This window comes from Hippichthys cyanospilos, chromosome 6 (assembly GCF_059441005.1).
Source record: "Hippichthys cyanospilos isolate Australia breed blue-spotted pipefish chromosome 6, RoL_Hcya_1.0, whole genome shotgun sequence".
NCBI classification, from domain to species: Eukaryota; Metazoa; Chordata; class Actinopteri; order Syngnathiformes; family Syngnathidae; genus Hippichthys; species Hippichthys cyanospilos.
This window is the reverse complement of record NC_142374.1, coordinates 2,240,125-2,268,072: the sequence shown is the minus strand read 5'-3', so window position 1 is coordinate 2,268,072 and position 27,948 is coordinate 2,240,125. Positions and strand designations below refer to the sequence as shown.

Sequence of the window (27,948 nt, the reverse complement as noted above, 5' to 3'; positions counted from 1 at the left end):
CTGGAAGGTAGCACTGTGTTTCCTGTTTGCGTTCTCCATTCATCATTTAGCTCAGCAGATTAAGAGAATGTTTGTGTGGGAAGACTTTGAACAGAATCTATTTGACTATTTTTGTGATTTTTATAAAAATGAGATCACAATTTATTGCCAGTTTTTAAAGAAATCCAAAAAATTATAAAGGGTTCACGTAACACAAATAGTTTTATCACAAATTTTGCGTGAATTTCACAAAGAATCATGACAAATATAAATCACATTTTTAAAAATGCTAACTGATTTTATTACATTCAATACTTTTTCCAATTTGTTTTCTTCTCATTGTTCCTCTCAATGCTCATAACAGCGCCTCACAACAAAACAAAACACCAGTGTGGGGTTAATGTTATCTGTTATTACATTTGATGTGAGTCTTTTAGACATCCCAGAACTAAAGTTAACAAAAGTTCTTTCTGTAAAAAGAAAATGTTGAGGAGGGTTGATAGCAGAGGGTGGTGTGGCTAAGGGTCAACCATTTCATTGGATGTCTCAGAAGTCAAGCTTTGCAGGGCCCCCATTTCTGCACGTTATCAAAAGAAAAAGAAAAAAACATTTTGGTATGGATACCTGAACGTGTGAATCTGAGAGTATAGAACTGAATCAATATGTTAGTGTCATATATCATCATCATCATTTTATTTTGAAATACAATATGCAAATTGACCAGCATCAATTAGGACACTTAAGGATATGTATATCTGATTACTGTATGTGTTGTCTGTAATTTAGAATGTTGTTTAAAGATTTATTTTGGAAAACTTCCTATCTTGTGTAGCCAATAAAATATATAGATGCCCCAACCCTCATCTATTCTCTTATAATACTACTCCTCTAATTCAGAATCAAGTGCAGACATGGTCTGAAAACAAACATCTTGTTTTAGTGTACTTCTTTGTCTAACACTACCAACTAATAAACCTTTTGCTGTGTCCATAACACCCATGAGAGCCAACATAAATACCTTTAAATTTGAGGTATGTCAGGAAGTCAATGACAGTGTGGACAATGTCTTCCTCCGATTTCTTGTGGTCACCTATTCAAATAGAGCACAACATCATCAAATAGAGCACAACATCATTACCACAATGCGGTGGACCATCAGGGGGAGCAAGGCCTTCTCTGCTGGCCTAACATAACGTTGACATTTATGTACCCTGTGAATGGATGGGACTCAGGGCTTGGGCTATGCAGATCAACCAAACTACATGGTACGTTAGGTTGATCTGCATTAACAGTGTAGCCTACACCAGAGCCAGGGACATTTAGCAAAAAAATCAAATATACTCACTTTTTTAACCCACAATGGCTGAAGGAGAGGAAAATGTCAAACAAGTCATTAAAGTCTTCTCCAGGAAAGAATGGATTTTGTGTTGAAATAAGTGTTTTGGGGTACAGTCGTTTTGGTAAATGTAAGTATTTTATTCATTTTTTCCTTTTTAAATGTTTTTGTAATTTTATTCTGTTCACATTCAGTCACTGGATATTGGTAAGGTTTAATTGCTGATGTGGGTTTATTGATGTTTAAATGCTCTGGAAAATAGTCTGTGTTGTAAACGATTAAGTAAGATTAACGTAATGCATACGTGTGCTTCTGTATATGATTTCTCCAGGCGTGGTGTTATAAATGATGGTATTATGAGGGCGACTTATTTGATTCGGCCTAAGTAGGATATCACTGAAGGCCGAAGTGTGAAATGAACAGACCGCCACTGCCACAATGGCAAAAATACTTTAATTTACTTTAAATTGCACTCAAAAAGAACAAAGTTTGAAACAGAAATATCATGCGTTGATCCCAAATGTTTAAAAAAATACAACAAATGTATTGAAAATAAAAACAAATGCATTATTTTTTCCAGGTTGAAATTAATTTTGATTATCTTTGACAATCTATTTGAATAAATATAAAATATATAGTCATTCACTCAATGGGTGATTTAATTTTATATTTTGATTTTATATACCAAGCCAATTTTGATTTGGATGAAGTTTTAGATGTAATGGTGCAACACTAGATTTAAATTGTTAGGTCAATCAAAGCTTTGGGATTTGGGAGCTATGGCTTGATGAATTTTGACAATTTTGGCAGAAGGGCCATAGCTGTTATCCTGTCTACCCTTTTATCTGAGGAACTACTAGGCCATGCTTCATAAATGAGGTATCGATGCAAAGAGAATTCAACAAGGTTTCAAGAACTCTTTAAAAGATTGGTGCATATTTTCGTAGCTCGACTTTTCGATCTATAATTCGACTTTGAAATTGATCTTGTGAATCACTTGACAAATTCTTCATGAAAAAGAATCTTTCTCATACTGTATTCTCGAAAACATTTAAAAGTTTCAGAGATGTCATTTTGTTTTGTATAGCAGCAATAACGAGCCAAAGTATCCATATCGTCATGCCATTCATGAATACGTAGATATCTATCATTATATATACTGTACCTATTGGGGAGGTGTTGGGTGGCTGGATCTTTTAAGGCAGTGGTTCTTAACCTGGGTTCGATTGAACCCTGGGTTCGGTGAGTCGGTCTCGGGGGGTTTGATGGAGCCTCTGCCACAGAGGTTTTTTATTTTATTTTTATTTTTTTGCCTCCGCCGCAGAGGTCCACTCCTCAATCTAGTCTGCAGTTAGTGGGCACAGTCATTGAAATCGTCCTGCTCTGAGATTTCCTACCGGTCCTACTGAGCTAAGCTAACAATAGCGCAGCATTGTCGCCACAATAACTATTGTCAGCACGGTCTCGGCCACTGCGAGTTTTGCGATAGCGCATCCCCCGGTCGACAATATAAATGGAAGGGTTCGGTGAAGGAGCATATGAAACATGTAGGGTTCGGTGACCGTTCAGACGGAACTGTATATGTGTCTGGATGAGACTCCCTACCGGTCCGCTTTGAGAGCGCTGGATCAGCAAGCAGTGTGAACCCTCCTTGTCAGTCAGCACTCAGCCTTGTCACCACGGTCTCGTCCACAATATAAATGTAAGGGTTCGGTGAATGATCAAATGAAACTGGTAGGGTTTCTCCTCCAAAAAGGTTAAGAACCACTGTTTTAAGGTGTCCACCGGGTACAGGACAGTGTATCGGTAAGGATACAGGGATAAAGGTTCGTTGAAAGGCTCTTTACTCTAACAGTTCAAATGGCCAAATGATGAAAATGTATATATATATATGGGCAGATGATATGATGATAAACATACAGAAGTGAAGATTTAACAGCAGATGCAGAGTCTGATATATCAAATAACAAGGATAAGTATGTACTATAATATGTAAATTATGCATACAGGTAATTGGAATAATATTGAGGCCTTAACATGCAACTGAATATAAATAATCACTTTAAATTAAAACAACACAAATAAATTGCACTTAAATGACATCTTAAATAGATACGCGTCACACTGCCACAATCAGTATTAACATTCCACTTGGACCACCATTGAAACTGTACCTAAATTTTTACGTGGTCTATGAAGACCTCTACCGGCCAACAACAACAGCACACGTCCCGTCAATAGTATAGGTCTAATACCGCGAGTCTTTACGAACATAAATAAGGACGCGAAACGGGCATACAAATAACAGCTTCAAAACAAATACAATAGATAACATAGAAAACTTTAGAAAAAGTCATTAACTTTGTACTTAAACTTAATTATGCAACTAGAACGACTTTACGAGCGCACGACCTCTCGGTGAACAGGCTATCTTCTTTTTTTTTAATTTTTGCATAAAATAATCATACAGAGTCAACACAATACAACAGCACTTAACGAACACTGTACAAAGGGTATAAAAAAAAGTATAGAAAAGTAAAGAAAAATAAAGAATAAAATTAGAAAATTATAAACGCTAGGGGGGATAAAAATATATATGTTTAACAGAGCAAAGCAGTTATAGTTTAAATTGTTTTTCGTGTCACGGAGCGCTGAATAGAAAAGATATAGAGTAAACTCTTTCTTAAAAACAAGAAAACATGGCATTTTGGCTGTAAATTTACATTTGTGAATATGAATTTTTGCCATAATAATAATAAGATTAATTATATGTATATGAATAGTTTTCTGTGTAATATGCTCCAGGAAACCAAATAAAACATTCTTCCTTTACAAACAAAAGTCACTCATAACATTTTCAGTAATAAAAGAGCAGAGGTTTTTCCAGAAAATTTTCACAAATGGGCAGTGCCAAAATAAATGCACAACAGTTTCTGCGCATACAGACAGAAACTACAATCTATGTCTTTCTTGAATCTTGTTTTGATGTACTTTTTGGCAGGGTAGAATCTATGATGGAGTTTGAATGATATTTCTTTTACTTTATTGGTGATCAAATAGTGATTAGGTAGTAGCCAGGCCCTCTTCCATCCCAAAACACCCACCAAACGACTCCAGAATGAATTCACATATGGCAATGAAATAACATCTTTTTGGAATAAAGCTCTTCTAGATCTGTTGTTATTCCGAGAATGATTACAAAAACAGGTCTTGCCTATATGCGTGTCTGCTGGAGATAACAAGGGCAGATGTTGACCACTAAGTCTTGGCTGAGATTTAAATAACATTCAAACTCCAGAGGGTATCGCACCAATGACCTTTGCATAATCACCAGTAGTTACAGGGATGATATATACTGCCAGAAACTCTTCATAAGAAAAAAGAAGACAATCCCTGTTAAATAGCTGCTCTACACGTACAATATTATTATTAAACCAATATTCGATGAAGAGGGTTTTGTGTTTGTATAAAATGTCCTTGTTATTCCAAATAAAAGAGTTATGGGGTGTAAAATTGTGTTTGTAAATGAGGGACCATGATAGGAAAGCTTGATGATGAAAAGCAGACATTTTTACAGGAATATTGTCAATATTAAAGTTACAAACCAAAAAAAAGTTTAGACCACCCAACTTAGATCTTAAATGAAAAGGTATACTATTCCAAATGGAGGTTGGGTTTCGGAAAAATTCTGTTAGCCAATTTATTTTAAAGGTGTTATTTAGAGTGCAAAAATCCAAACACTTAAGCCCACCATTATCATAGGAGTTCTTCAGAACAGATTTCTTAACATGGTGTATCCTATTTTTCCATATAAAATTGAACACCATTTTATCAACCTCTTTTATTAATTTGTTATTGAGAGATGAGATGAGATGGAGAGCCAAAGCCGCAAAAGTCAGTAGGGATGTACCCTCTGCCTTGGTGAGTAAACTCTTCCTCTTAATGAGAGGTCCCGTAGAAGCCAGAGGTTCAATTTTGTTTTAGTTTTTGTAAGATAGGACTAAAGTTTAGTGAGAGTCTCCTTTGTTGATCTTTAGTGATAAATATTCTTAGATACAGAACTTCCTTTTTTATTGGGATACCATAAAGGGCAGATTTATAACACTCCTTAATGGCCATGAGTTCACACTTTTTAACATTTAAATGTAGAGACCAGAAGCCTTTGAAAACTCTTAAAACTATTTCAAAGGCAGTAGGAATTAGATTTTGCATAGAACTTGCAAGAATAATGTGGCGTCATCAGCCAGCTGAGTTATGATCAATTCTTTATGAATAACATGAATACCTTTCAGAGTACTAGATTTAACATGAACTGCCAAAAGCTGAGCAACCAACAGGAAGAGATACGGAGAGGTGGGGCAACCCTGCCTAATTCCTCTAGATAAATTAAATCTAGGGGATGTACCTCCCATCAGTTTAATAGAACTGTTACCATCCTTATAAAGAGTTTTAAAAACTGTAGAAAAAAAGACCCAAACCAAACTTTTTTAGAGAATGTAAAATAAACTGATGTTCCACTGTATTGAAGGCCTTAGGAAAGCCTAGAAATAAGATGAAACCATTAGTGTCAATTAAGTCAGGGAAATCTAAAATGTCCAAAACTAGTCTGATATTGTTTCTTATGTGTCGTTTTGCCATGAAACCTGATTGTGATTCGTCAATAATCGAGTCCAAAACTAATTTAAGTCTTTTAGCCAAAATGAGAGCAAATATTTTATAATCATGATTGAGCAAACAGATTGTACACCAATTGTCAATGAATAACTAGTCTTTGTTGGATTTGGGAATCAGTATAGTCAACCCTTTAGTCATGGTAGTTGGGCGATGTTCTATTTTTATACATTCTGTAAACACTTCAAATAAAAAGGGAGCCAGATCATTGGACAATAACTTGTAGAATTCTGAGGTCAGTCTATCCGTACCTGGCGATTTGCTATTTTTTTGATGAGTGATTTCATTTTTTATCTCTTAAGCGTAATAGACGCATCACATAATTCCTTTTCATTCTTAGTAATAGATTTAGGAGTAAGTGAGTTCAGAAAGTTATCAGCTGAATTTTGACAGAAGTTTGAGCTATATAATTCTCTGCAGAAATTACCACAGAAAGTTGAGATGACTTTAGAGTCCTCTGTAACAACTCCATCAATGTTCAATTTAGCAATACTATTGTTATTGGAATGATGCTTTTTCTAAAGCAAAAAAAAAAAAAGAGTTGTGTTCTCCTTCAATCCATTTTGTTTTAGATCTGATGAAGGCACCTTTTGCTTTTTTGCAACATAATTCATCTAATTTAATTTGCAAATTTGCCAATTCCAATTTCTCCTACTCTGACAATGTATCTGGCTCTTCTAGCTTTGGCTTTAAGTCTACCGCCTTTTCTTAATAATTTACTAACCTCAAATTTAAACAGTTCCCAATTATTTCCAAATTGTTTTTATGCTTTAGTCTATGCATTTAGTTTATGCATTTTCTAGTCGTTCCACTTGAAAATGTGAAGAAATACTGCCAACTTTACACTGATTCTCAGTCAGACTTGCTTAGTTATTATAATACGATTGCCATGTCTGGACCAAAAGTATAAAATCAGATCTGTGACATCTTTTTTAACTTCATCATGTAGTAATAATGAGTGATTGAGTTTCCAATAAGCTGACTGAGGAATACTGTTTTTGGAAGATGATAATGATAATATAATGTATATGGCTTTATGATCTGTAAGAGGTGTGAGCAATATATCCACATCAATATGATCTTTGTTAGAGTTCTCATAAACTAACCAAAAGTCTATACTCGACTGATTGGAACCTGACTTATTGCCCCATGTGAATGAGTTATTATTAGGATATTTAACTCTCCAGATATCCACAAGGCTGAATCAATCCATAAAGGCTTTTAGATTAGAACCAGTTCTATTTATCTGACCAGGAGGCCATTTATCCATACTGCTATCTAAGATAATGTTAAAGTTCCCTCCTAATAAAGTTGCATTTGGAAATTTGATTAACCAGCTCATCAAAATGTTCTATATAGACAGAATGAGATTGTCATTTTCTATTCTTGTGTTGTATCCATAAATATTGGGTATTAGGAATACTAGATCATTGAGTGTAATTACTTGACAAATAAATTGACCACCTGGAACACATTCTGTAAATAGGATATCACCATCAAGCCTGTTTTTTAAGGTAGACACCCCTGCTGAACGCTCTGTACCATGAGAGAGCCAAATGGAGTTGCCCCACTGACATCTCAAAAAATTGGGATCATCTATGATGGAATGAGATTCTTGTAAATAGAAAAAATCTGACCAAAACTGCTTGGCAAAAAGAAATAAAGCTTTTCGTTTAACATTATTAAGTAACCCCCTGGCGTTAAGTGATACAAAAGATAAAGTTAACAGAATACAATAAACAGTAATGAACAAGCAAATGTCAAGCAAATGTAGAATTGTGTTAACTGAGATAAGCTTGATTAGAACGAAGTGCCGAGATCAGCATGGCAATCGTATTATAATAACTAAGCAAGTCTGACTGAGAATCAGTGTAAAGTTGGCAGTATTTCTTCACATTTTCAAGTGGAACGACTAGATATTATTCCCATAACGCAGTGGTTCTTAACCTGGGTTCGGTTGAACTCTAGGGGTTCGGTGAATCGGTCTCAGGGGTTCGGTGGAGCCTCCGCCGCAGAGGTCCAACCCTCAGTCTAGTCTGCAGTTAGTGGGCACAGTCATTGAAAGCGTCCTGCTCTGAGATTTCCTACCGGTCCGCTTTGAGGTCGCTGGTTTATGCAGCAGAGTGAGACCTCCCTAATAGACCGCTTAGAGAGGGCTGTATATGTGTCTGAGTGAGACTCCCAACCGGTCCGCTTTGAGAGCACTGGATAAGCAGCAGAGTGAGACCTCCTTCTCAGTCGGGACCACACACCGGAATTAGCAACGACTAAGGCAGCCGATGTGAAGAAAGCTTGTGGATGACTTCTTCAGAGACAACAGCCTTTCATGGGATATGGTTTCTGCAGTTTGTACGGACGGAGCTCCAGTGATGCTGGGAAGAAAGTCTAGTTTTGGAGCGCTAATAAAAGCCGATGCGCCGCACATCATTGTTACGCATTGCATTCTGCACAAGCATGCGTTGGCAACAAAAACCTTGCCGCCCAATATGGCAGAAGTATTAAAAATTGTAGTGGAATGTGTGAACTATGTGCGAAATAGTGCTCTGAGGCACCGCATCTTCAGTGAGCTGTGTAAAGAAATGGGCTCTGAATTCGTAGTACTTCTTTACCATTCGAATGTTCGGTGGTTATTCCGGGGACACGTGCTGAATCGTGTTTTTGCCATGCGTGTGGAATTAGCCCGGTTGTTGCATTTTTTTTAAGTTGTTTTGAGTTCATGCACTGTGTTGGTTTTGTTATTTGAACAAGGTGATATTAATGCACAATTCATTTCATGCACCAGTAAAAAAAAAAAATCCCGGTCTCACTCACGGAGATGCTATTGGCCGGCGTCACGTCAATCATAGAAATGCCGATATGCTATTGGCCGAATGCCTTTATCTAGCTTGATGGCACAGCTGGTCGGGATGGAAGGAAGGAGAGAAAATGAGTGAGAAACAGAAGGAAAGAATGTTGTGAAGACTTTGCAAACTTTATCTGTTAGACATGGCTTCTAAAAATGCAAGTGGCGGTAAAGGAAGAGTAAGAGGATGATGACAATAGAAACCAAGCAGGAGATAATAAAAAAATATGAAGGAGGCGCACGCATAGTTAACCTTGCTCGTGAGTTTGGCCATAACCGCTCGGCAATCTTCTAAGGGCAAGACTTTCCTTGCCGGGGGACGGACCTCGGTGGACAACAAAATGGAGAGGCTTCTTCTATTATGGATTAAAGACAAGGAAATCGCCGGTGATATGTTCTCGTTTAAGAAAAGTTCCCGTTTAAGAAAATAAATAAATTAATTCTGCGGGTTGGTCTCTGCTCCCCTCCGCCTCCACCCAGCTCAAGTCACATCACCCCAAAGGTAAATGTCATTTTTCCTTTGTGTATGTTATTTAATTTGACTGTACAGTAGATTATGTTTCTCATTTTTAATATGCGTATAAAGTTGTGATGTTTTTACCTAAGGTTTTTGCACGCGTTGCACGCATTCACTAATTAACATAGGTTTGGATTGCCCGTCATATGAGCAGTTCGAGTTACGAGCGTAGCCGCTGAACGGAGTAAGTTCGTAACACGGGGTCCCACTGTATATGGAAAAAGTTTTAAAATATGTCTTTAAATGAGGGTGTGCCTTATAATCCGGTGCGCCTTATTGTGCTGAAAATACGGTATTTCATCAATTTGTTTGAAAAAACAGACTTAGTTTCCTCATCATATCGACCCTATGAGGGAAGTTGAAGCTACAAAATCGCCTGCGGCAAAAATGAGTCTGTTTTAGAGGGAAAACTTAGGGGGTGGGGAAAAATGATATTATAAATTCTAAATCATAATTTTGCTCAAAGGTCTTGACCTATGTTTATCAGGACAACCTTGTTCAGCATCAAATGTTTCAGTTGGTCAAAAATGTTTCTACTTTAAGTAAGGATTGCAAGGGTGTCAAACATACAGCCCACCGGCCTGTTCTGTCTCGCAAAGGGAGTTAATTTGGTCTGCGAGATGATTTTCTAAAGTATAAAAGTAAGCTGAATTTTGTAATAAATAAAAAACTTGATATATTTCATAATTAATAGTTATGTTAATATTTTATGATTAATAGTGGTTGTAATTGTTTTATTTTTGACTATTAAAAAAAGTTATAAGAAATTGGAAATTGTTGTTTTAAAGTTATATAAATATGACCATGAGTTTATTGGTAAGGCCCACTTGGGAATAGATTTTCCTCTATGCCAGGGGTGTCCAAACTTTTTGCAAAGGGGGCCAGATTTGGTGTGTTAAAAATTTAGGGGGGCCAACCTTGGCAGGCGTTCTTTACATATAACAGCAATTAATTTAAATACATTTCAGCGAGCCGTTCTGTGTTTTCCATTTGCTTTTTTATTTTAATTTAAGCTATCTTAGCATGTGTTTTGGTTCATTTGAAACATGCATATCAAAATTGAAATGACATTAAATATTGAAATTCAATATTCACTTAACTTCAGTGTTTTTTAACACTTTAATGAACTTTTTTTGTCACAGTTGAACAGAAGTAATTGGACTCTTGGGTGCAAATTACATTTGAAACATAAAAAAAAAAATACCACCATGGCAGTGTAATATTTAAAGAATTTTTAGGACAGAGAAATGAACAGGTAATAGTCATATCAACAAGTGCAGGGCTCACTTAAAATACGACATTAGTAACTATAAATGTTGATTGGATTTTTAAATGGTTATTATTCTGGATTGAATAGTTAAAAAAAAAAACATTTGAATGAAATCACAAATGAAATGAAATGAAAAAATGACTTGTCCGCATGAGTGTGATGGGTGAAACTGAGATCTGGAGTGCAGGACAAAGGCCAGGTGTGGCTCTATGGCAGTAGTATGGATGCGCCAAATGTCATATAAGTGAGAGTCCGATAGCCGAGTCCTCACACGGCTCTTATTTACGTTCATAACCGAGAATGTCTGCTCACACAAATACGTCGACCCGAACAAGCTTAGCATTTTCTTATCAAATGCTCGAATCTCTCGGAACTTGTCCTTATCCAGCTGTTGGAAAATGTTGTAAAATATTGCTGCTGTGAGATTAAACTAGCTTCAAGATGTTTCAGTTTCTCGCTGCGTTCATTACCTGTGATCTTGCCATATACGTCAGCAATTTTTGTTTGGTTATGTCGCTTCACATTTACCTATTTAAAAACAGCCACTGTCTCTTTACAAATGAAGCAGACAGTTGTTCCGTATTTCAGTGAAGAAATAGTCCAATTTCCACTCATCCTTGAACCGTCAGCCCTCGCAGTCAAGTTTCCTCCTTTTGTTGATTGTCGCCATTTTAGAAAGTTGGGTGCTCACCCAGTCAATTTCTCATATACTAATTTGTTGTTCCTAATTGAGCATATAGATGGCAGCAATTAGCACACGCAGGTAACAGCGCTCCTGCCCAATGTATTAATTCTCCATGCGGGCCAGACGTTATTGATTTTATGACGGCGGCTGCGGGCCAGATGAAAATTTACCACGAGCCGCATTTGGCCCCCGGGCCGGACTTTGGACATGCCTGCTCTATGCGGCCTTCAAGTTTAAACAAGTTTGACAAAGCTGCTCTAGAAAATCAACCGGCCACATTCTTTTTTGTTCCAACTCATGTCAGCTTTGATTGTTTGAGAAGAAATATTATGACATTTAGAACAATCCAGCATGTCTCACGTTTTCACAGTGTTAACTCCAGTGATCGTTTTGACAAGAAACTTTAAATTAGGTTTAGTTACAGTCTTTTGGCGAAAAATATAGTTTTACTCAGAATTTAGTTGTCTGGTTGTATTTGTGTTTTTAGTTAAATTTTAGTCAACAAAAAGTAAGCAATTCTAGTCAACTACGGTGAAATGTGAATTGAAAACTAATTTTGTAGATGCTTTCTTTCAGCGTGCATTAAACACTGTATTTATTAAACTTTAAAGTAAAATGTTGATATGACAATTTTGTGTATTTTATGTACTGTATGTTGTTCTTCAGCATCACTTGATTATCATACCTTACAGCAAAATCAACATTATAACATCGAAACATTGAAATTCAAAACATCATCGAATTTTAACATCGCTAAAACTCACACATACTACAAATTACACACTTTTCAGCCCAACAAAATATACAAAATCATATGTTCAACGTTATTTACCTCTATTTCTACATTGAATAACTTTTTCTACCCAAACAATTACAATTTTACAATGCTCAGAAAATGCATGCCTTTTGGGTCCTGAAGTTTTTCTCAATCAGAAAATTCAAATTATTCACAAAATTCACAATACTCCACCAAAAATTCACTATTATTTTACGAGCCCCTTTTTTTTTTCAATAATCATACTTACCAATAAAGATCTCAAGTACATAAAATTCAACCATTTATTTACCGTATTTTCTGGACTATAAGTTGCAGCAGCAAAATATGAGCAAAAAATTGATTTTTGTCATGCGTAAGCTGCACTGGACTATAAGCCGCAGATCTTAAAGCAAAAAGATGGTATATGAAGTTTTTTTTTTTTTTTAATTGTTTTTGTAATTGTCCACCAACAGCAACATCCTCTCTTTAACAGACTGAAGATGCCTGCATGTTTAGTCCCAACATATTTATGGAAAATGGATGGATGGATATCTGTTAGAAACCAACAACAGCATAACACAGATAAGCCGCACTGGACTATAAGACGCAGGGCTCAAAACATGAGGAAAAAAGTCGCGGTTTATAGTCTGAAAAATACGGTATTTTCTTTGTTTTTTCTAGTCACATTTTATTTATTTTTTGGCCCGAGAAAACCATTCTAACTAAACTGATCAGTGCAGTTGATGCCTAAAATTCCTGCTTTCTAAGAATTCGTAATTTGCACCCCGAGAATTCCCCTTGGGGGCGCAGTCATACCTATATTTTCATGAATTTATAAAACTTCTTGAACACCCGAAAAGGGTGTTTAAAAAATAAAAAAAAAGTAGGCAGTCTGTGTAAAAGAGGATGTTTGGACACTGACCTGTGTGGAAATTTTCTTCCCAGTCCATGTTTCTTTTTCCAGCAAGACCAGGCTTATCTCCCAGCATTCTGTGTCCATCTATACCATCTGAACAAGAGAAAGAGTTGTTTGTCATTTTCAAACTTCAAGACAGTAAAACAAATGTAAGGAATATGTCTCCTCGACTTGACTCGCCAACAAGATATATTATCAGCCTGTGTCTATAAATAAATTTCTGCCTTGAGTTTCCACAAGTTAAAAGCTAGGCATGCTTGGGGAAGGTCATGCATTGCAGTATCTCCTATTTTTCCTAGTCTTCCTTACTTTATGTCCGTAACAGCCATTGCTTAAATTCAAACTACTCCGAGATTTCTCTAATATCCTAAAAATTCTAGCCTGTATAGGACTTAAAAAAAGAAAAATGTTTGCCTAATAATGGCCATGTGCTGATTCTGTTTAAAATGCAGTTCAAACAAAACATTATACCTACTTGCTTAAGGTGACTGTGAAGGAAATCATATATTAGGTTGTTATCACGATGTGCTTATTTCTTGTTTAGAATAGTGTGCATTGCTATCCATGTATGCAGTCCTAGTTCATCTGGCCCATACCTTAGATAACGCTGTTGTCGCAGGAAAGTGTGAGCTGGAACCTTGACCCAGCTGTAAGTGGCGCCCCACTGGCTCTTTTTGTTATGTCTTGTAATGTGCAATGCTTTGCTGAATGAATAAAAAACAGGCAGGGGCGCTTGAGCAGTTGAATTAGTGCCAGCAACGCAAGAGTTCGCTCACCAAGCTTTTTCCCCTGTATCATGGTATAGAAAAGTCAATCTTGGCTGGTCTGAGTTACTCTTTTTACTGCTTAGCAGTTAGGCTTGTCCTAGTCTTCTTTTAGAGATTTCTCTGACATTCTAACATGGTCTTTCGAGCCGGATAGTTAAAACGCCTTCTCTTCGGTGGACGATCGACAACTGAACCAATTGGTGCACCGTTGGAATCTTGGATTCTGGAAGCCCTCCTTTCCACGAGAGCAGTTGTGGACACCTCTCACCGGAGGAACGCAAACACTATCCAATGAGCCAGAGTGACTCGACCAGTGGAGAGATTGCAAGAACAAAGAGGTCAGTCTGCCCGGTCCATCGGACCTTAAACAAACGGTCCACTAGACTTTAAACGAACAGTCCATCGGACCTTAAACGAACAGTAAAGGTCAGCCTGACGAGTCTGGCAGGTTCACTCTGAACAGTCTATTGGACATTAAACGAACGGTCCATCGGACCTTAAACGGCTGGTCCATCAGACCTTAAACAAACGTCTTGACGGGTTCAGTCTGACGAGACTGAACGGTCCATTGGACCTTAAACGAACAGTCCATCGGACTTTAAACGAACGGCCTGACTTAAAAAGAGCTAGTTTAACATCCGGTGGACAGTTACTGATCATTTCTGTGATGTGTGGGGAATGAAAGTGGAGTAAATGTCCTAAGTGACGGGAAATCTAAAACTGGTGAAACGGTCATGAGTATAAGCACCTGGGAATATCCGCCTTTCGAGGTAGAAGCTCTGTGTCCGACACGACACCGGGTGCGTAGCATTTTTTCCGTAACAAAGGAAACATAGTCAATCATGAGGAACAAAAATAAGTCCTCCGAGGTCGCAACTCGGCCCAAGGAGGCGGAATGGGAAAGGAATGTTGTTATACTGTCGAGGAATTGAAAGAAAATGTTTGTTTAGCAGAAATAGAAAGTAATAAGTATATGGAAAAATGGAAACTCCAATACGGTTTTTCAGGGGATGTGGATGACTGTGGTGGATTGGAGAAAGTGTTGAGAAAATTGTCATTGAAGGACAGAGAAAAGAGTAAAAAGTGATGATAAACAGTGGTTTAAATGCAAGACTTTAGTTGATAGAGCCAGACAGAAATGATAGAGAAAGTGGCTGACAAAATAGAGAAAAAAGAAAGTAGACAATGATTTGTCCGCAGCCACTAACCTGTCGGCAACTAACACAGCCAGACAGAAACCCAAATTAATGGTGGAAAACAGACACCAACAGTTTGTACTGAGTTTACCACCATATTCTTAAACCCAGACACCTGAGGTTTTCAGAGGCGGAGTTCACAACCAAGGCAAGACCGTGGCCACGGCAGCAAGACCCTTTTCGGGACTGGGTCTCAGCTCCACATCTGAGTACTGAGGGTTGACATGAAGCCAAAGGAGTGATGCCACTTGAAATGGTGTGTGCAAAAAATGTCTTGTACGTGCTTAATAAAGTCCGCATATATGTTGTAAACTGCATGTTGTGTGATGTGGATCCGCGTGTGTATCTGTCAGTTTGCTGGTGTGTAACTATTGGTGTGTTACACGTTCGAATGTTAGATTGTTAGAAATAAACAATGATATTGGTTGAAATTGAGCTAAAAGACATTGTTAGATCATGCTTTATCTAGTCTGCATGGTTTTAAAAGTCAAAATGACAAATTTTAGATGGTTTCAAACCTGAGGTTTGTTGGCAGAAACTGGTCCATTCACAGGGTTAATTCTCAGCACACAGGTGAAATGGGAAAAATGGAAAAATGTATTATGGGATCAGGTGAGACTAAATTATGAATTAGGATGTTTTCAAATGCTTGATTAACTGGCAATAAATAATTAGTGGTTGAAACACAAATAAAATACACAAGGATGTTGTGTTATATGTGAGGCTATGCCAGGGGTGGATAGCCAGATGATGTTGAATTTATTGTACCATATATGTATATATATATATATATATATATATATATATATATATACTAACTCCCTCTTTTACGAACATTTCGACTTACGAGCGTGGACCGCGGAGTTTTTTGTCCCCCACTTACACACAAACCTCCCTTCTTACGAAGAAGCCGGTCATTGTTTTTTGTTCATATATCACAGCAACGTTGAACGCCATTGCTCTTACAATGTCACAGTCACTGTCTCAGTCACGGTGTCAGTCACGGAGTCAGTCACGGAGATACTATTGGCCGGCGTCACGGCCAATAATATATATATATATATATATATATATATATATATATATATATATATTCAAATCCCATCTCAAAACTCACCTTTTTAGAACAGCTTTTTAACGTGTGATAACTGTACCGTCATGTAGTGTCCTCTTGTTCTGTCCTGTGTCTTGTAACTGTTCTATGTGTACTGCTTTTACAATTTTTATATTACTGTGTCTTTGATTGTTTTTAAGTGTACTACTTTTACAATTTTTGTACTACTGTAAAGCGTCTTTGAGTGTATAGAAAACGCTATACAAATAAAATGTATTATTAATATCATTATTATGTTTTTTTTTATTATATTTAGCTCAAATTCAATTAAAGGATATCACATAATGGATATCACACATGTAGTGGTAAGTTTTAATTGCTGATTGTAATTGCTGGGTTTGTTGATGTTTAAATGCTCCTGAAAATAGCCTGTGTAGTACACGATTAAGGCGATGCAACGCCCTGTAATGCGTACGTGTGCTTCTGTATATGATTTCTCCAGCCATGGTGTGTCATAAATGATGGAATTATCAGGGGTAACTATTCGAGTAGGACATCACTGAAGGCCTAAGTGTGAAATGCACAGACCACCACTGACGTGGTTGCATTATACCAAAAATTTGTATGAATGGAACAATTTGCAACTTGCATCATTTAAACTTTTTGTTATAAACACTCTGCGCTTTTCACCGTCATTCTATTACACACTTCCTCAGATGTCTTATGCACATATTGTAAAGCTCTAATGCATAGATGTCAAAGTCCAGTCCTCAAGGGTCAGTGTCCTGCACGTTTTTGATGCTTGCTTACCCAACACATCTGGTTCAAATGATTAGGATAATTATCAAGCTGTGGCGGAGTTTGTTGATGAGCTAATTTGAATAAGGTGTTCTGGGGAGAGAAAACTAGAAAACACGAAGGACTCTGGCCCCTGAAGACAGGAGCTTGACACATATGCTCTTGACACATATGCTCAAGATAATTCCTGTAGCCTTAATTGGGCAAAGAGGTAATAAAACATTTTATCTTTCAGGGGTTAGCGTTCTCAGTAATAGGATCTGAGTATGTATTTTTACACTGTCAGCCTTTCTCAAGAGCACCTCAACAATCAGCACTCCATATGGGGTGTGGGAGGGAGGGTGTTCCCTCCTTCCCCTTCACCCTTCCCCGACCCAGAGAGCCCCGCCACTGTGGCCCGTCCTCATCTGCCATCGCCCCTGCAAGTACCATTCAGTAAATAAACATTCTGCCCTTACCTTCACTACCTGTGTGTGCTTATTTTTTTTTTTTTTCCGGATTATGCGAAGAAACCGCCTACAATGATTTATACACTAATTTCAAAACCACTGACCACAGCAGAGCAGTAGTTAAAACATCATATTACTGAGAACTCAAAATAATCAATCTTAAGTAAGGATGAACAACAATTTTTATATATTGAATGCACATCAACTTGGAATGGTAAATAGACTTTCACTTATACTGCTTATTTTTTCCTTAGGTACTCCAAGTGCTTCTCACTGACTACTCATTTCCCTATTGATGATACCTATTGCTGTCAAGCACACACACAATGTCTTGCTCAAGCACACTTCGACATGGTCACAATGTGATCACACCCACAACCTCCAGGCTGTGGGCCATTGCACATGCTGCCTATGCTCTCGTGATGGGAATTCCGTCTTTTCTTTTCTTCCAGCTCTCTAGCCGGTTCTTTTGGCTTGGCTCACTAAAAAGAGACGGATCTTTCGGCTCCCAAATGGCTCCTCGTTTTTTTTGTTGTTGCTTAAATTTATTTACTACCACAAATAATGTAAAATAATGTGTAAAACGAATTCCTAGTGTAAAAAATATACAGTATATCAAATATTTATTATTTATGTGGCTTTATTTATATTCTTCTGAACATACTCAACATGGAGTACAACATGGAGTGCTACAAAAAATAAATTATAAAGTACAAAGACCCATCTCAAAACAAGGTCAACAAAAAGTTCCAATCTCTGATTGTGTATATTTATAAGCTTTTAACCATTTACAGTTAAACAAGCTTTGATTAACACACAACAAATTATAAATTAAAATGTGTAAAGCAAAAAGTAAAAAGCAGCATCCAGGTAAAAATTTTAGCAAGTCTTTAGCAAAGACGGACATTCTCTGTGGCGCTGTCGAGCTCTCTCTCGTCTCGTCTCCGTCTCCTGTTTGTGTGCTCCTCACAGTGTGCTTGCTGTGTGTGTCTCTAACCCCTCCTCCTTTTCCTCACTGCAGCGTGTGTGTAACCCCCCCTTCCCTCTTCTACCATGGATCTTGACCAATCACATGCGGCTTTAACCAAAGGTGGTAAAAAAACAGGAGAAAAAAAAAGTGAGCCAGCTCCCGTCGTTCACTTCAAAGAGTCGGCTCTAAGAGCCGGTTCGTTCGCAAACGACACATCACAACGATGCTCGAATATGACTTAAGGCAGTGGTTCTCAGAGTGGGGTGCACGGACTCCCTGTGGTCTGACTGCAGGGGTCCGTGAAATAATTTCAGTGTTTTGAAACCGATTTAGTTCATCTTTTAACAGTTACAGTTTTGTGCCTTGTTTGACTTAGTCTTTGTTTTTTGGCTCCGCTTCTGGCTGCTGTTGGTAGTACATTTTGTGGTATGGAAGGATGGTGGGAGCAGTTGCTGTCGGTGCGCACAGGTTGTTCCTTCTCTTTGAGCGAGCTGGCCCACGAGTGTCTGCGAGCTTTGGGTTTTTCTTTAGAATATTATCTTTTATGTTAATATGCCCAAATTTGTTGGTCCAACTTGTGACTTTAGATAACATGCTAGTTAATGTTCGTTTTTATCTTCAGCATGTTATAGTGTTGCCTTGTATGTGTTAAGCTCATTCGCATTCTTTTTGTGCTAGGTATTTTTTTTTTTGTGGTTAGCATATGCTCATGTTTTGCATTGATAATCATATTAATTTGCATCTAATTAACGTTTTGTATTGACAGGAATATCATTTGTACATCAGTAATAGGATTGATTTAATCTATGCAATTTTTGGACATTTAATAAGATACATAATTTCATGCACAGTGTGCATATTTATTTTGGTGGGTAGTAAACAAATCAGTGTTCGAAATTTGAACAGTTTTAAAGTTCCCAAGAGATTCCGTTTTCTCTCAAACACCTCTACATTTAAGAGCTATGAGCCACATGGTGGTGAAAAAGTATAGTGTAACAATATGTAGAACATTAGGTTTGTACTCAGTACTTACGGGGCCCTAAAAGGTAGCCAGCACTATTCAGAGTCCATCCCCTCTTCTCCTTTGTCTGCAGGGTGAAGTCGGACAAACATAAAAGGTTCCACAAATTACTTTTTTTCCCCCTTAAAATTGATGAATATCTGCAAGTATAGTAAATACAAATGCTGTTAATGTAGTTGATATTCCTTGACGTTGTATGAAGCAAATGTTGAATGTTGGAGATTTTATGAATTTAAAAAAACAATAATCATTGCAGATCACTTTCAACTGGTTATTTAATACAGTTTATTAGCAAGAGTGTCTTTTTTTCTGGGTTAAACAAGATCATTTTAGGATTTTGAGGTGGCCAACGGCTGCAATTTTTACGTTTCTTTAAATATTCAGCTTCCAAGATTTAAATCATTTTGAACAGGTTTGTAGATTTCAAGCAATTCAGCTTTTAACTTGTAAATTTAAGGTAGTTGGGTAAGTATTTTTTTTTAAGTATGATAAACAAGTACATTAAATGAATGAATACAAATAAATACATAAAATATGAATTACTTATATATATATATATATATATATATATATATATATATATATATATATATATATATATATATATATATATATAAGTAAGTATGAATGCATTTCATTTTCTGTACTGGTAGTTGTGAGTTATCAGTAATAAGTGACTGTAGAAAAGGCAAGACTCTGAGTCAAAAACGACCTTTTGCAAAAGACGGAGAGCACAACAAAGTCTTCTCGAGATCTCAGGCTCTCCGCTTTGTTTTATTACAAAGATTACAAAAAAGGCTGTTAAAAGTTTCACAATAATACTATATAAGAAATTGTTCATGTCTGAGCAATGTGTTTTTATGTGATATAATATATATATACATACAAATATACAATTATTCCACCAGTGGGTTTAGAGGCAAACGGCAGAAAATTATTGTTCAAATACCCAGTCCATGCATGAGCATGTTTTTGAGGTTTATCAAAAAGCCTTTTTGTAAAACTGCAGCAAGCAGATACTGTATGTAAGTAACTCATTATGGTTATTATGGAACATAAAGCCACAACAACCAATGCTGTTATTATGATTGTTATTTATAATGACAGTTGTGGCACAAAGCTCAATTTAGGCGGTGGCATAATTTGTTCCAAATGTGTCAAGCACAATAGAGGTTATGTTTTTCTACTAGCAATTAAAATTACTATTATCGTAGCCTTGCATTTTCTTGTCAGTTTCACTTTGAGTGCAGAAAATATACGGCAAAATGCTGACAAATTCATTTTTCGTTGCAATACTAAATTAAATGCAATGAATGAAAAAACATCTTACTGCAACAACCAGCCCGATGGTCTCAGAGAACATTGTGCATAATATTAGGGAGACGAGCAAAATCCCAAAGTATCTCTTCATCTAAAAAAAAAAAATAAATCAACCTAATCAGCAAATATGTTCACAATTAATCCAACCAAAATAGCTTTTTTGGTTGGTCTATACAGGTATAAACGGTACGATGTATACACTACAAATGATGAAATAACTTTTAACAAAGCAGTATCTTACCTTTAATGTACCAGCAACACAGTCTCTTCTCCCTGAAGGCAGCAGCTGAAGTTGCTGTATGTGTGAACAGTACCGTTCAGATGAAATGGGTACTTAATACACCTTTTATTGTCCTCAAGATCACTCTTACTTTGGTCCATCTGCGTCAGCAGCCCTCTCCCCTCAGTCAACAGAAAGCATCATGAAATTCAATTACATCATGCAATGCCCGGATCCAATTCTTCTTTCACCCCGTCTCAAGAGACATTGGATTAAATTTGAAAATGACAGAAATGTTTTTTTCATTTTTTGTTCTATCACCTTATGATTCAAGTTTGTATATGTGTCATTATTGTACATTTGCTTTCTGCAATTTAGAAAGAATGCTTATGAAAATAAATTTAAAATAAATAAATGCACACATTCCTTACCAGGCAAAGAGTTTATTCTTTGAACTAGTGCTTTTAATGGTACAAACCAGAGGTGGGCACTTCGTCAGCACTGATGGACTGACTGTTTGTCAGTCCGTCGCTGATATACACCGATTTTGCGGACGGACCTTTGAATAATAAATAAAATAATTAAATAAATAAATAAAAAAGGCAAATTGAAAATGTCGGATTCAAGTGTAAACATCAGAATAGACTTTAGGTCAAATGTTCCCCCCACGCCCCTTTTTCCTGACTGAAATATAATTCAACTGACTTGGACGTTTACCTGCTATATTGCTGCATCGTTGTGATACAAACTGCAATCAGTGTTTAGTTAGTGTGGCAATAGTCACAATGTAGTACCATCAAGCAATGGAAAATATCTTCAGTTGAGTGAATAAACTGGCTTGATTCAATTTACTACTTGTCATTCACAGCTATTACACAGCTGACTTTACCAGAGACTTATTAGTAGTTGCTCCGTTTCATAGTCCTGGTTTCCGGTTTCTTGCTGATATGAGAATTCTGGGATGCGTTTCAAGTAACCAATGAATGCAGACCAAATTTGCACTCTTTCTCTGATTGGCTCTTGGACAGGAAATGCAAGAAGTTTTTCTTAATTCCCTATGAAATACTTTTTTTTTAGTAAACATACCTTCAGCAATATTTCGGCAATACAGTGGGCCCCCGTGTTACGAACTTAATTCTACAGAGGAACCATTTAGTGCAGTGGTCCCCAACCTTTTGATCACCGCGACCCGGTCAACGCCTGAGATTTAGACTGGGGGGGGGGTTGCTCCTCTAAAAACCACATCATCCTTCTGACTACGCCTCAGATTCATATTGCGGACCGGCGGGGGGGGGGGGGCGCTGGCCGCTTTAAAAACCACATCACAAAACGTATGGATGGGGCTTTTTTTTAGCGCGCGAAGAGAGGGGAGAGAAGTGGAGCGAGCTTGCTGTGCACTTTGAGAGCATTGCTGATAACTTTCACAGAGCCAATATTTTCACCAACAGCACCTTTATTCTTTGCGGCAATACTTACCTGCAAAAAATAAAAGTTTCAATGTCGCAGTCAAGTGGCCGAGACCGTGCTAAATATTGTGCTGACAATGCTGCGCTATCGTTAGCTTAGCACAGTAACTACGGTTCAGCAGCTGTTAAGTGAAGCAAACGCTGCACATACCAGTTGTCCCAAGTTCTCCCTTCCGCCTTTCGACAAGCCAGGTGAGTGCTCTTGCTTGGCTCTGTTTCGTATTGAAAGCTCAGCTGGCCGTGTTGGATCGCTCCCGGTGACCGCAAAGCGGCCGCCATGATTCATTCCTGCCCCCTGCGTGAGCCGTTGAATGTTCCCGAAGTTGATTGGCTGTGGCGACTCGAAATGCGGAAAAAGTAAATAAAAACTAACTTCGCTCGAAAGGTGCTTCTCGTGACCGCGCGCGGCCATTCGCGTCGCTCCATTCGCTTCCATCGCGTCACCCGACGTGCCTTCGCGCCCAGTCACGCGAACTACATTAAACTAAATCATCTCCAAAACATTATTTCGGGTGCAGCCCACGCGGCCCGGTACCAGTTGATTCACGGACCGGTACTGGTCCGTGGACCGGGGGTTGGGGACCACTGATTTAGCGCATCCTCCCCAGCTGCATCACGGTGTGTGGCGGGAGCTGCACTGATTACAGCAGGAAAGCTCTACAACGCCTCGTGAGAACAGCTGAGAGCCTGCCTCACCCGCAAAGCCCTCAAAATTGTGAATGATACAAGCCATCCCTGCACATGATTTTTACTGTTAGTACTGGCAATAGCAAAAGCCTTTTTTAAATCGTATTTTTAGAACTAGAAATAGCAAAAGCTTTTTTTGCACTTTATTTATTATTGTCCTCATATAGTGTGTGTGCACATGAGAGTATGTTCTGTCCTGTCTTGATATTTGTCTGCATGGAAAGTGGGGAACGCAATTTCGATTCCTTCGTATGTCTAGTATATGTGAAGAAACTGACAAATAAAAGTAAGTTTGAATTTGAAATAGGACCAGTTATTTGAAAAAAAACAATTAGAGAGGTGCCATAGTTACATGAAGTTAGCGAAAAGAAAACACACAGAGGATTGCACTCTCTCACTGAAGGATGCCACTTAGACCTCAAGCGGTTTGGAGATTTGTTTGGAGCTATGCTGTCGCTTTCCACAGTGGATTCACCAGCATTTGGAAACCTTGTCAGCAAGATCCCTGTCGCAACTTGCTATAATGCCAACGCTAATTTTCACTGTACAATTGCCAAAAATAATAGTCTATAAATCGTTGTGGTCAATATGTACCAAAATGAAGCACACTATAACAACGATGTTGATAAGTTGCTAACATTAGCTCCACTGAAACCATCTATTTTTGAAACATCTGTCCCCAACCTAGCCGACTGAACTTGAATTTGAACATTAACATTGAAATTGTGAAATGCACAAGCCAACCTTTCACTGGATCTGTAATGAGTGTAATGAGCTCCATTTAGAATGGCTAATCCATATTTCCAGTTAAGAAGGTGAGAGTAATATAAAATAGTAGTAACACAATAGTAGTGTTAGATTCAAATACAGTAATAATGTAATGTAATTGATTACGTTGAAATGCTGTAATAAGCAATAAATAATGCATTGCAGTTTTTGAAGTTACTTGCCCAACACTGGTTTCAACTTTGAATATGTGCCCTGCGATTTGCTGGCAACCAGTTCAGGATGTACCCCGCCTATTGCCCAAGACAGCTGATATAGGCTTCCACACTCCTGTGCTCCTTGTCAGCATAAGCAATTACGATAATGGATGGATATAAAGAACTTAGAGTATGAAGGTGAGTTATGTATTTGTTATAGTTCATCCAAAAAAAGTAATAAACTAAATGACCTACCTTGACAGCAAGATGATGGTTCATTCTGCATGTTTATGAAAATTTTAATGTACAGGAAACGAGAAACGGTGTTACTGTAAATATTCTGCAATAGCCACGCTTTCTATATCTGTTTCAAACTATTCCAATCTTTCTTCTGCTTTCATTTTGCAGGACAATTTACAGTCATAATTTAGATATTATTTGGGTAAGAAACCTCCTACGTTGTGGTTTCAGGTTTTGCAGAGGCTTAAGGCACTCAGTTGAATGGCCTTCCCTATTTTTTTTTATTTTATTTTTTAAATGTGGAACAAATGTGAGGAATCTGACTCACTGGGTCCATGATGTGAATGTTGGAATTTCCCTATCGTGGTTGTTTTAATTAGGTACCTCTGGGTGCCGCATTTTGTTCGTAGTTCATTCTTAACCGTGGATTCCACATACTGCGTCTACACTCCGCTGCACCACCACACACCCCCGCCCACTGCATGCATCTCCTCTATTCTGTGCTGCACCACAGATTCCGTGGAAGGTCAAACTGTGCTTGTACAGAGACTACCAACTTGTGCGATTAAAAAAAATAAAATAAAAATACGTGTATATATATATATATATATATATATATATATATATATATATATATATATATATATATATATATATATATATATAATTATTATTATTATTATTTTTTTAAACATATGGAAATTAACCAAGCTCATGCTACATTTACAAAGGGTGAGTACATGCAGTATTCAGGGTGGCTCAGTGGAAGAGTAGTTAGCACGTTGGCCTCACAGTTCAGAATCCCTAGTTCAATTCCACCTCGCTACAGCTTTTCTGTGTGGAGTTTGCATGTTTTTTCCCAAGCCAGGTGGGTTCTTGCTGGGCACTCCGCCTTCTTCCCACTCTCCAAAAACATCCATGGCAGGTGTATTGGACACCCAAAATTGTCCGTAGGTGTGATTGGGTGCATGAAGGCTTGTTCATCCCTATTTGCCCAGCAATTGGCTGGCAAACAGTTCAGGGTGTTACCGGCCTACTGCCCGAAAACATCAGGGATAGGCACCAGCAGGTCAGTGACACGAGTGAGGAAAAATGACTATAGAAAATGGATGGATAGATATAGTATTCTTGTTAACTTTTAATTGAATTGATAGAAAAATTAATATATACCTGTATTTGTACACACGTTAAAGTACCAATCAACAGGACAGCATTTGCTCTTTTTGTCTTGATGACAATGGGTTGGGCATCAAGAAACATGAGTGAAGTAAGATCAGCACTATCATTTTGGTAGCCCATCCTGCCTCTACAAGTTTCTCTCTGCTGGCTACGCTGCCTGCTCTCCCCCAATTTAACTGAGGGCCCATTAGCAGGTAAGAACTGATCATTTTGTCACCTATTAATATTGTATAATGTCAATGTTTGACCCTCATTGTCATAGACTGCTTGAGTTTCAATCAGTGGCCATGATTTTCTGAATCATGCACCCCAGAATATCCCTAGGCCTTCTAGGGATACTCTTTGTTCCACATTTAGGCCTTCCACTGATTTGTTGTATGAGTGCTCTGTTGTATGAGTGCTCTGGTTTTCTTCAGTTTGTCAATACAAACCATATTAAGGGCTTGAATTTCATTAGAGAGACTTTCACGAATGGACGTCATAGTAAATTATTGACCCGTCCGCAACGTTGTTTTCGAAAGGGATTTTTGCTATTCAAGTCATGTCAAATTTATTTGTATAGCCCCAAATCTCCGCAGTCTCAAAGGGCTTCGCATATAAAAAAAGGAAATCATTCAGTACATCTTAAATGCACAACAACATCCCTTGACCAAAGCTCCCAGAATGGTAAGGAAAAATTCAAAAACCCATCTGGGGAAAATAAGAAATCTTCAGGTACCACAGTTGAAAGGAGCCCCCTTCCAGGCTCAACAGGTTAGACTCGATGCTGAGTGCTAAAAGTAACATAATATAATAACTAGAAAATGTGCAATTCCTGAAGAAATTGCATGTGAAGGTGAAAACGCTGAAGGGAGAGGTGTTGAATGCTCGAATTTTTGAATGGCTTGAATCTGTGAAGTATTCTGTATATTACAAAGGTGGAATGACCAACTAATGTAGAAGATACAATGGAAAAACTGAAAAAGTGGAATTGTGGGAAAAATTTGAATTGTGGGAAGAGGAAAATGGATACACCCATGGAATGGCAGGAATCGGGGGAATCGATTAAAGTTGGAATGGTGTAAATTGGATGAGTAATGGCGAAGAAGGAAGGGTACAACATTTTTTGTCAGAACAGTGGGATTGAATGTGGAATTATGGGTAATATTATATTAAAATAGTTAAGAATTATTGGAATGTGTGAATATTAGTAATGATGAAAATGTGAAAGGAATTAATTGAAATTTGTACATGTGAAATGGGGAAGCTTCAAATGTGAAATGTTAAATATGCCATTGGGAATGAATTAGGAAATATTATAGGTGAAAAATATGGAATAATGGGAAAATATATCTATGAATTATTGGAACAATTGAAATGGTCCCTAAGGCAAAATGAATGAGTTAAATGTTGTGAATGTGTAATGGGAAAGCTCAATATGGGAAACATTAAATCTCCCATTGGATATGAATATTGAAATATTGAAGTGAAAATATAGAATTGTGGGGAATATTAAAATGTAGAAATTATTGGAATGGTGGGAATGATCCATGAGGTGAAATGAAAGCGTCAAAATTATGAATGTGAACTGGGAAAGCTCAAAATATGAAATGTTAGATCTCCCATTGAGAAAGAATGTGGAATCCTCCCATTGAAAATTTTGAAATATTAAAGGGTGAAAAATATGGAATTATGGGACAATATTGGAATGTATGAATTTCTGGAATGATGGGAATGATCCCTAAGGCGAGATGAATGAGCTAGATATTGAAAATATGAAATGTGAAAGCTGTAAATATGAAATGTAAAACCACCCTGTGTTAAATCAATGGGATTTTTGGTGTGGAAAACAAGGAATTGTGGTAAATCTATAAATATTTGGAATGAGAAAAATGGAAGCAGTCGTCGCACGATTAATTGGAGTAATATGAAATTGGAATGATGTGACTCAGATGAACTGGGAATAAGTTGAAACTTGATTGGAATTGAAATTGTTTTGTAGGTCTCACATTCTTACTCTCACCTAGTGGTATTGGGTATTTTTTGAGGGGGGTGGTTTGTGTTGCAACAACTGTTACACTCTATGTGGATTTTCAAAATTTTCCACTAAAATAAACTAAATAAAATCAAATAAACTCAATTAATCTTCTGTCCCTAATGGGACTGGCATGGAGCTATGTTCTCACATTCATGATCATGTTTTTGTTGCATGACATGGTCAACTTCCCATTTCATTATGCTTTTAATTCTCACACAACCTTATTCTCACTGTTGTGTACTTCACCACTTACATAATTGTACAATTCCCCATTTGGAAAAAATAGTTTTTAGATTTAAAATAAGATTTTTTTTTTTTTTCAGATAGTGCTTAGAATGTGCCGTGTATATAAAAAGGACAGACAGAAACCTTTAAACAATATTTATGCTTGAATTTTGGACACCACCAGGACTCGGCATTGAGAAGAAGCAAATACTGAAGAAAATATGATTAGTAACAAAATCAATTTTATGTTTGATATATAGATCAAACATATGTACGTGGAAGAGCAATTGTTCTGCACATTGCCAGTTATGGTTATTTGATTAAAAAAGGACAAAACTGTAGAAGACAATAGACTTGAAAATTTTAGCAAAAAAATTGTCATGTGCAATATTGCTTAGTCTCCTCACCTTCCCTCAGCTTCAAAGCAGGGATAACAGCAGCAG

At 37.4% G+C, this 27,948-nt stretch overlaps 1 protein-coding gene across 2 annotated transcripts; it reads right to left on the bottom strand.

Annotated features, from left to right (window-relative positions):
- Window positions 1-245: 245 nt before the first annotated feature.
- gal (galanin/GMAP prepropeptide) lies at window positions 246-27,948 on the bottom strand. 2 transcript variants are annotated; one of them, XM_088417500.1, is made up of 7 exons: window positions 27,913-27,948; window positions 20,790-20,843; window positions 20,559-20,639; window positions 19,241-19,295; window positions 12,980-13,066; window positions 998-1,069; window positions 246-556 (listed from the first exon to the last, which is right to left on the bottom strand). In XM_088417500.1, the coding sequence occupies exons 3-7, from the start codon at window positions 20,637-20,639 to the stop codon at window positions 498-500; spliced, it is 354 nt and encodes a 117-aa protein (XP_088273626.1). In that variant the 5' UTR covers window positions 20,790-20,843; window positions 27,913-27,948; the 3' UTR covers window positions 246-497. The 2 variants fall into 2 exon arrangements, with proteins under 2 accessions (XP_088273626.1, XP_088273625.1); XM_088417499.1 differs by lacking the exon at window positions 27,913-27,948 and having other exon boundaries at window positions 20,790-20,919.

What these genes read in the sequence shown, in the direction of transcription:
- gal (XM_088417500.1), bottom strand. Translation starts at nt 20,639, where the DNA reads ATGAAGAGATACTTTGGGATTTTGCTCGTCTCCCTAATATTATGCACA. An exon ending in CCATCGGGCTGGTTGTTGCA is followed by an intron (nt 19,296 to 20,558) that starts GTAAGATGTTTT and finishes TTCACCCTGCAG; the next exon opens with ACAAAGGAGAAGAGGGGATG. An exon ending in GACATACCTCAAATTTAAAG is followed by an intron (nt 557 to 997) that starts GTATTTATGTTG and finishes GATAACGTGCAG; the next exon opens with AAATGGGGGCCCTGCAAAGC.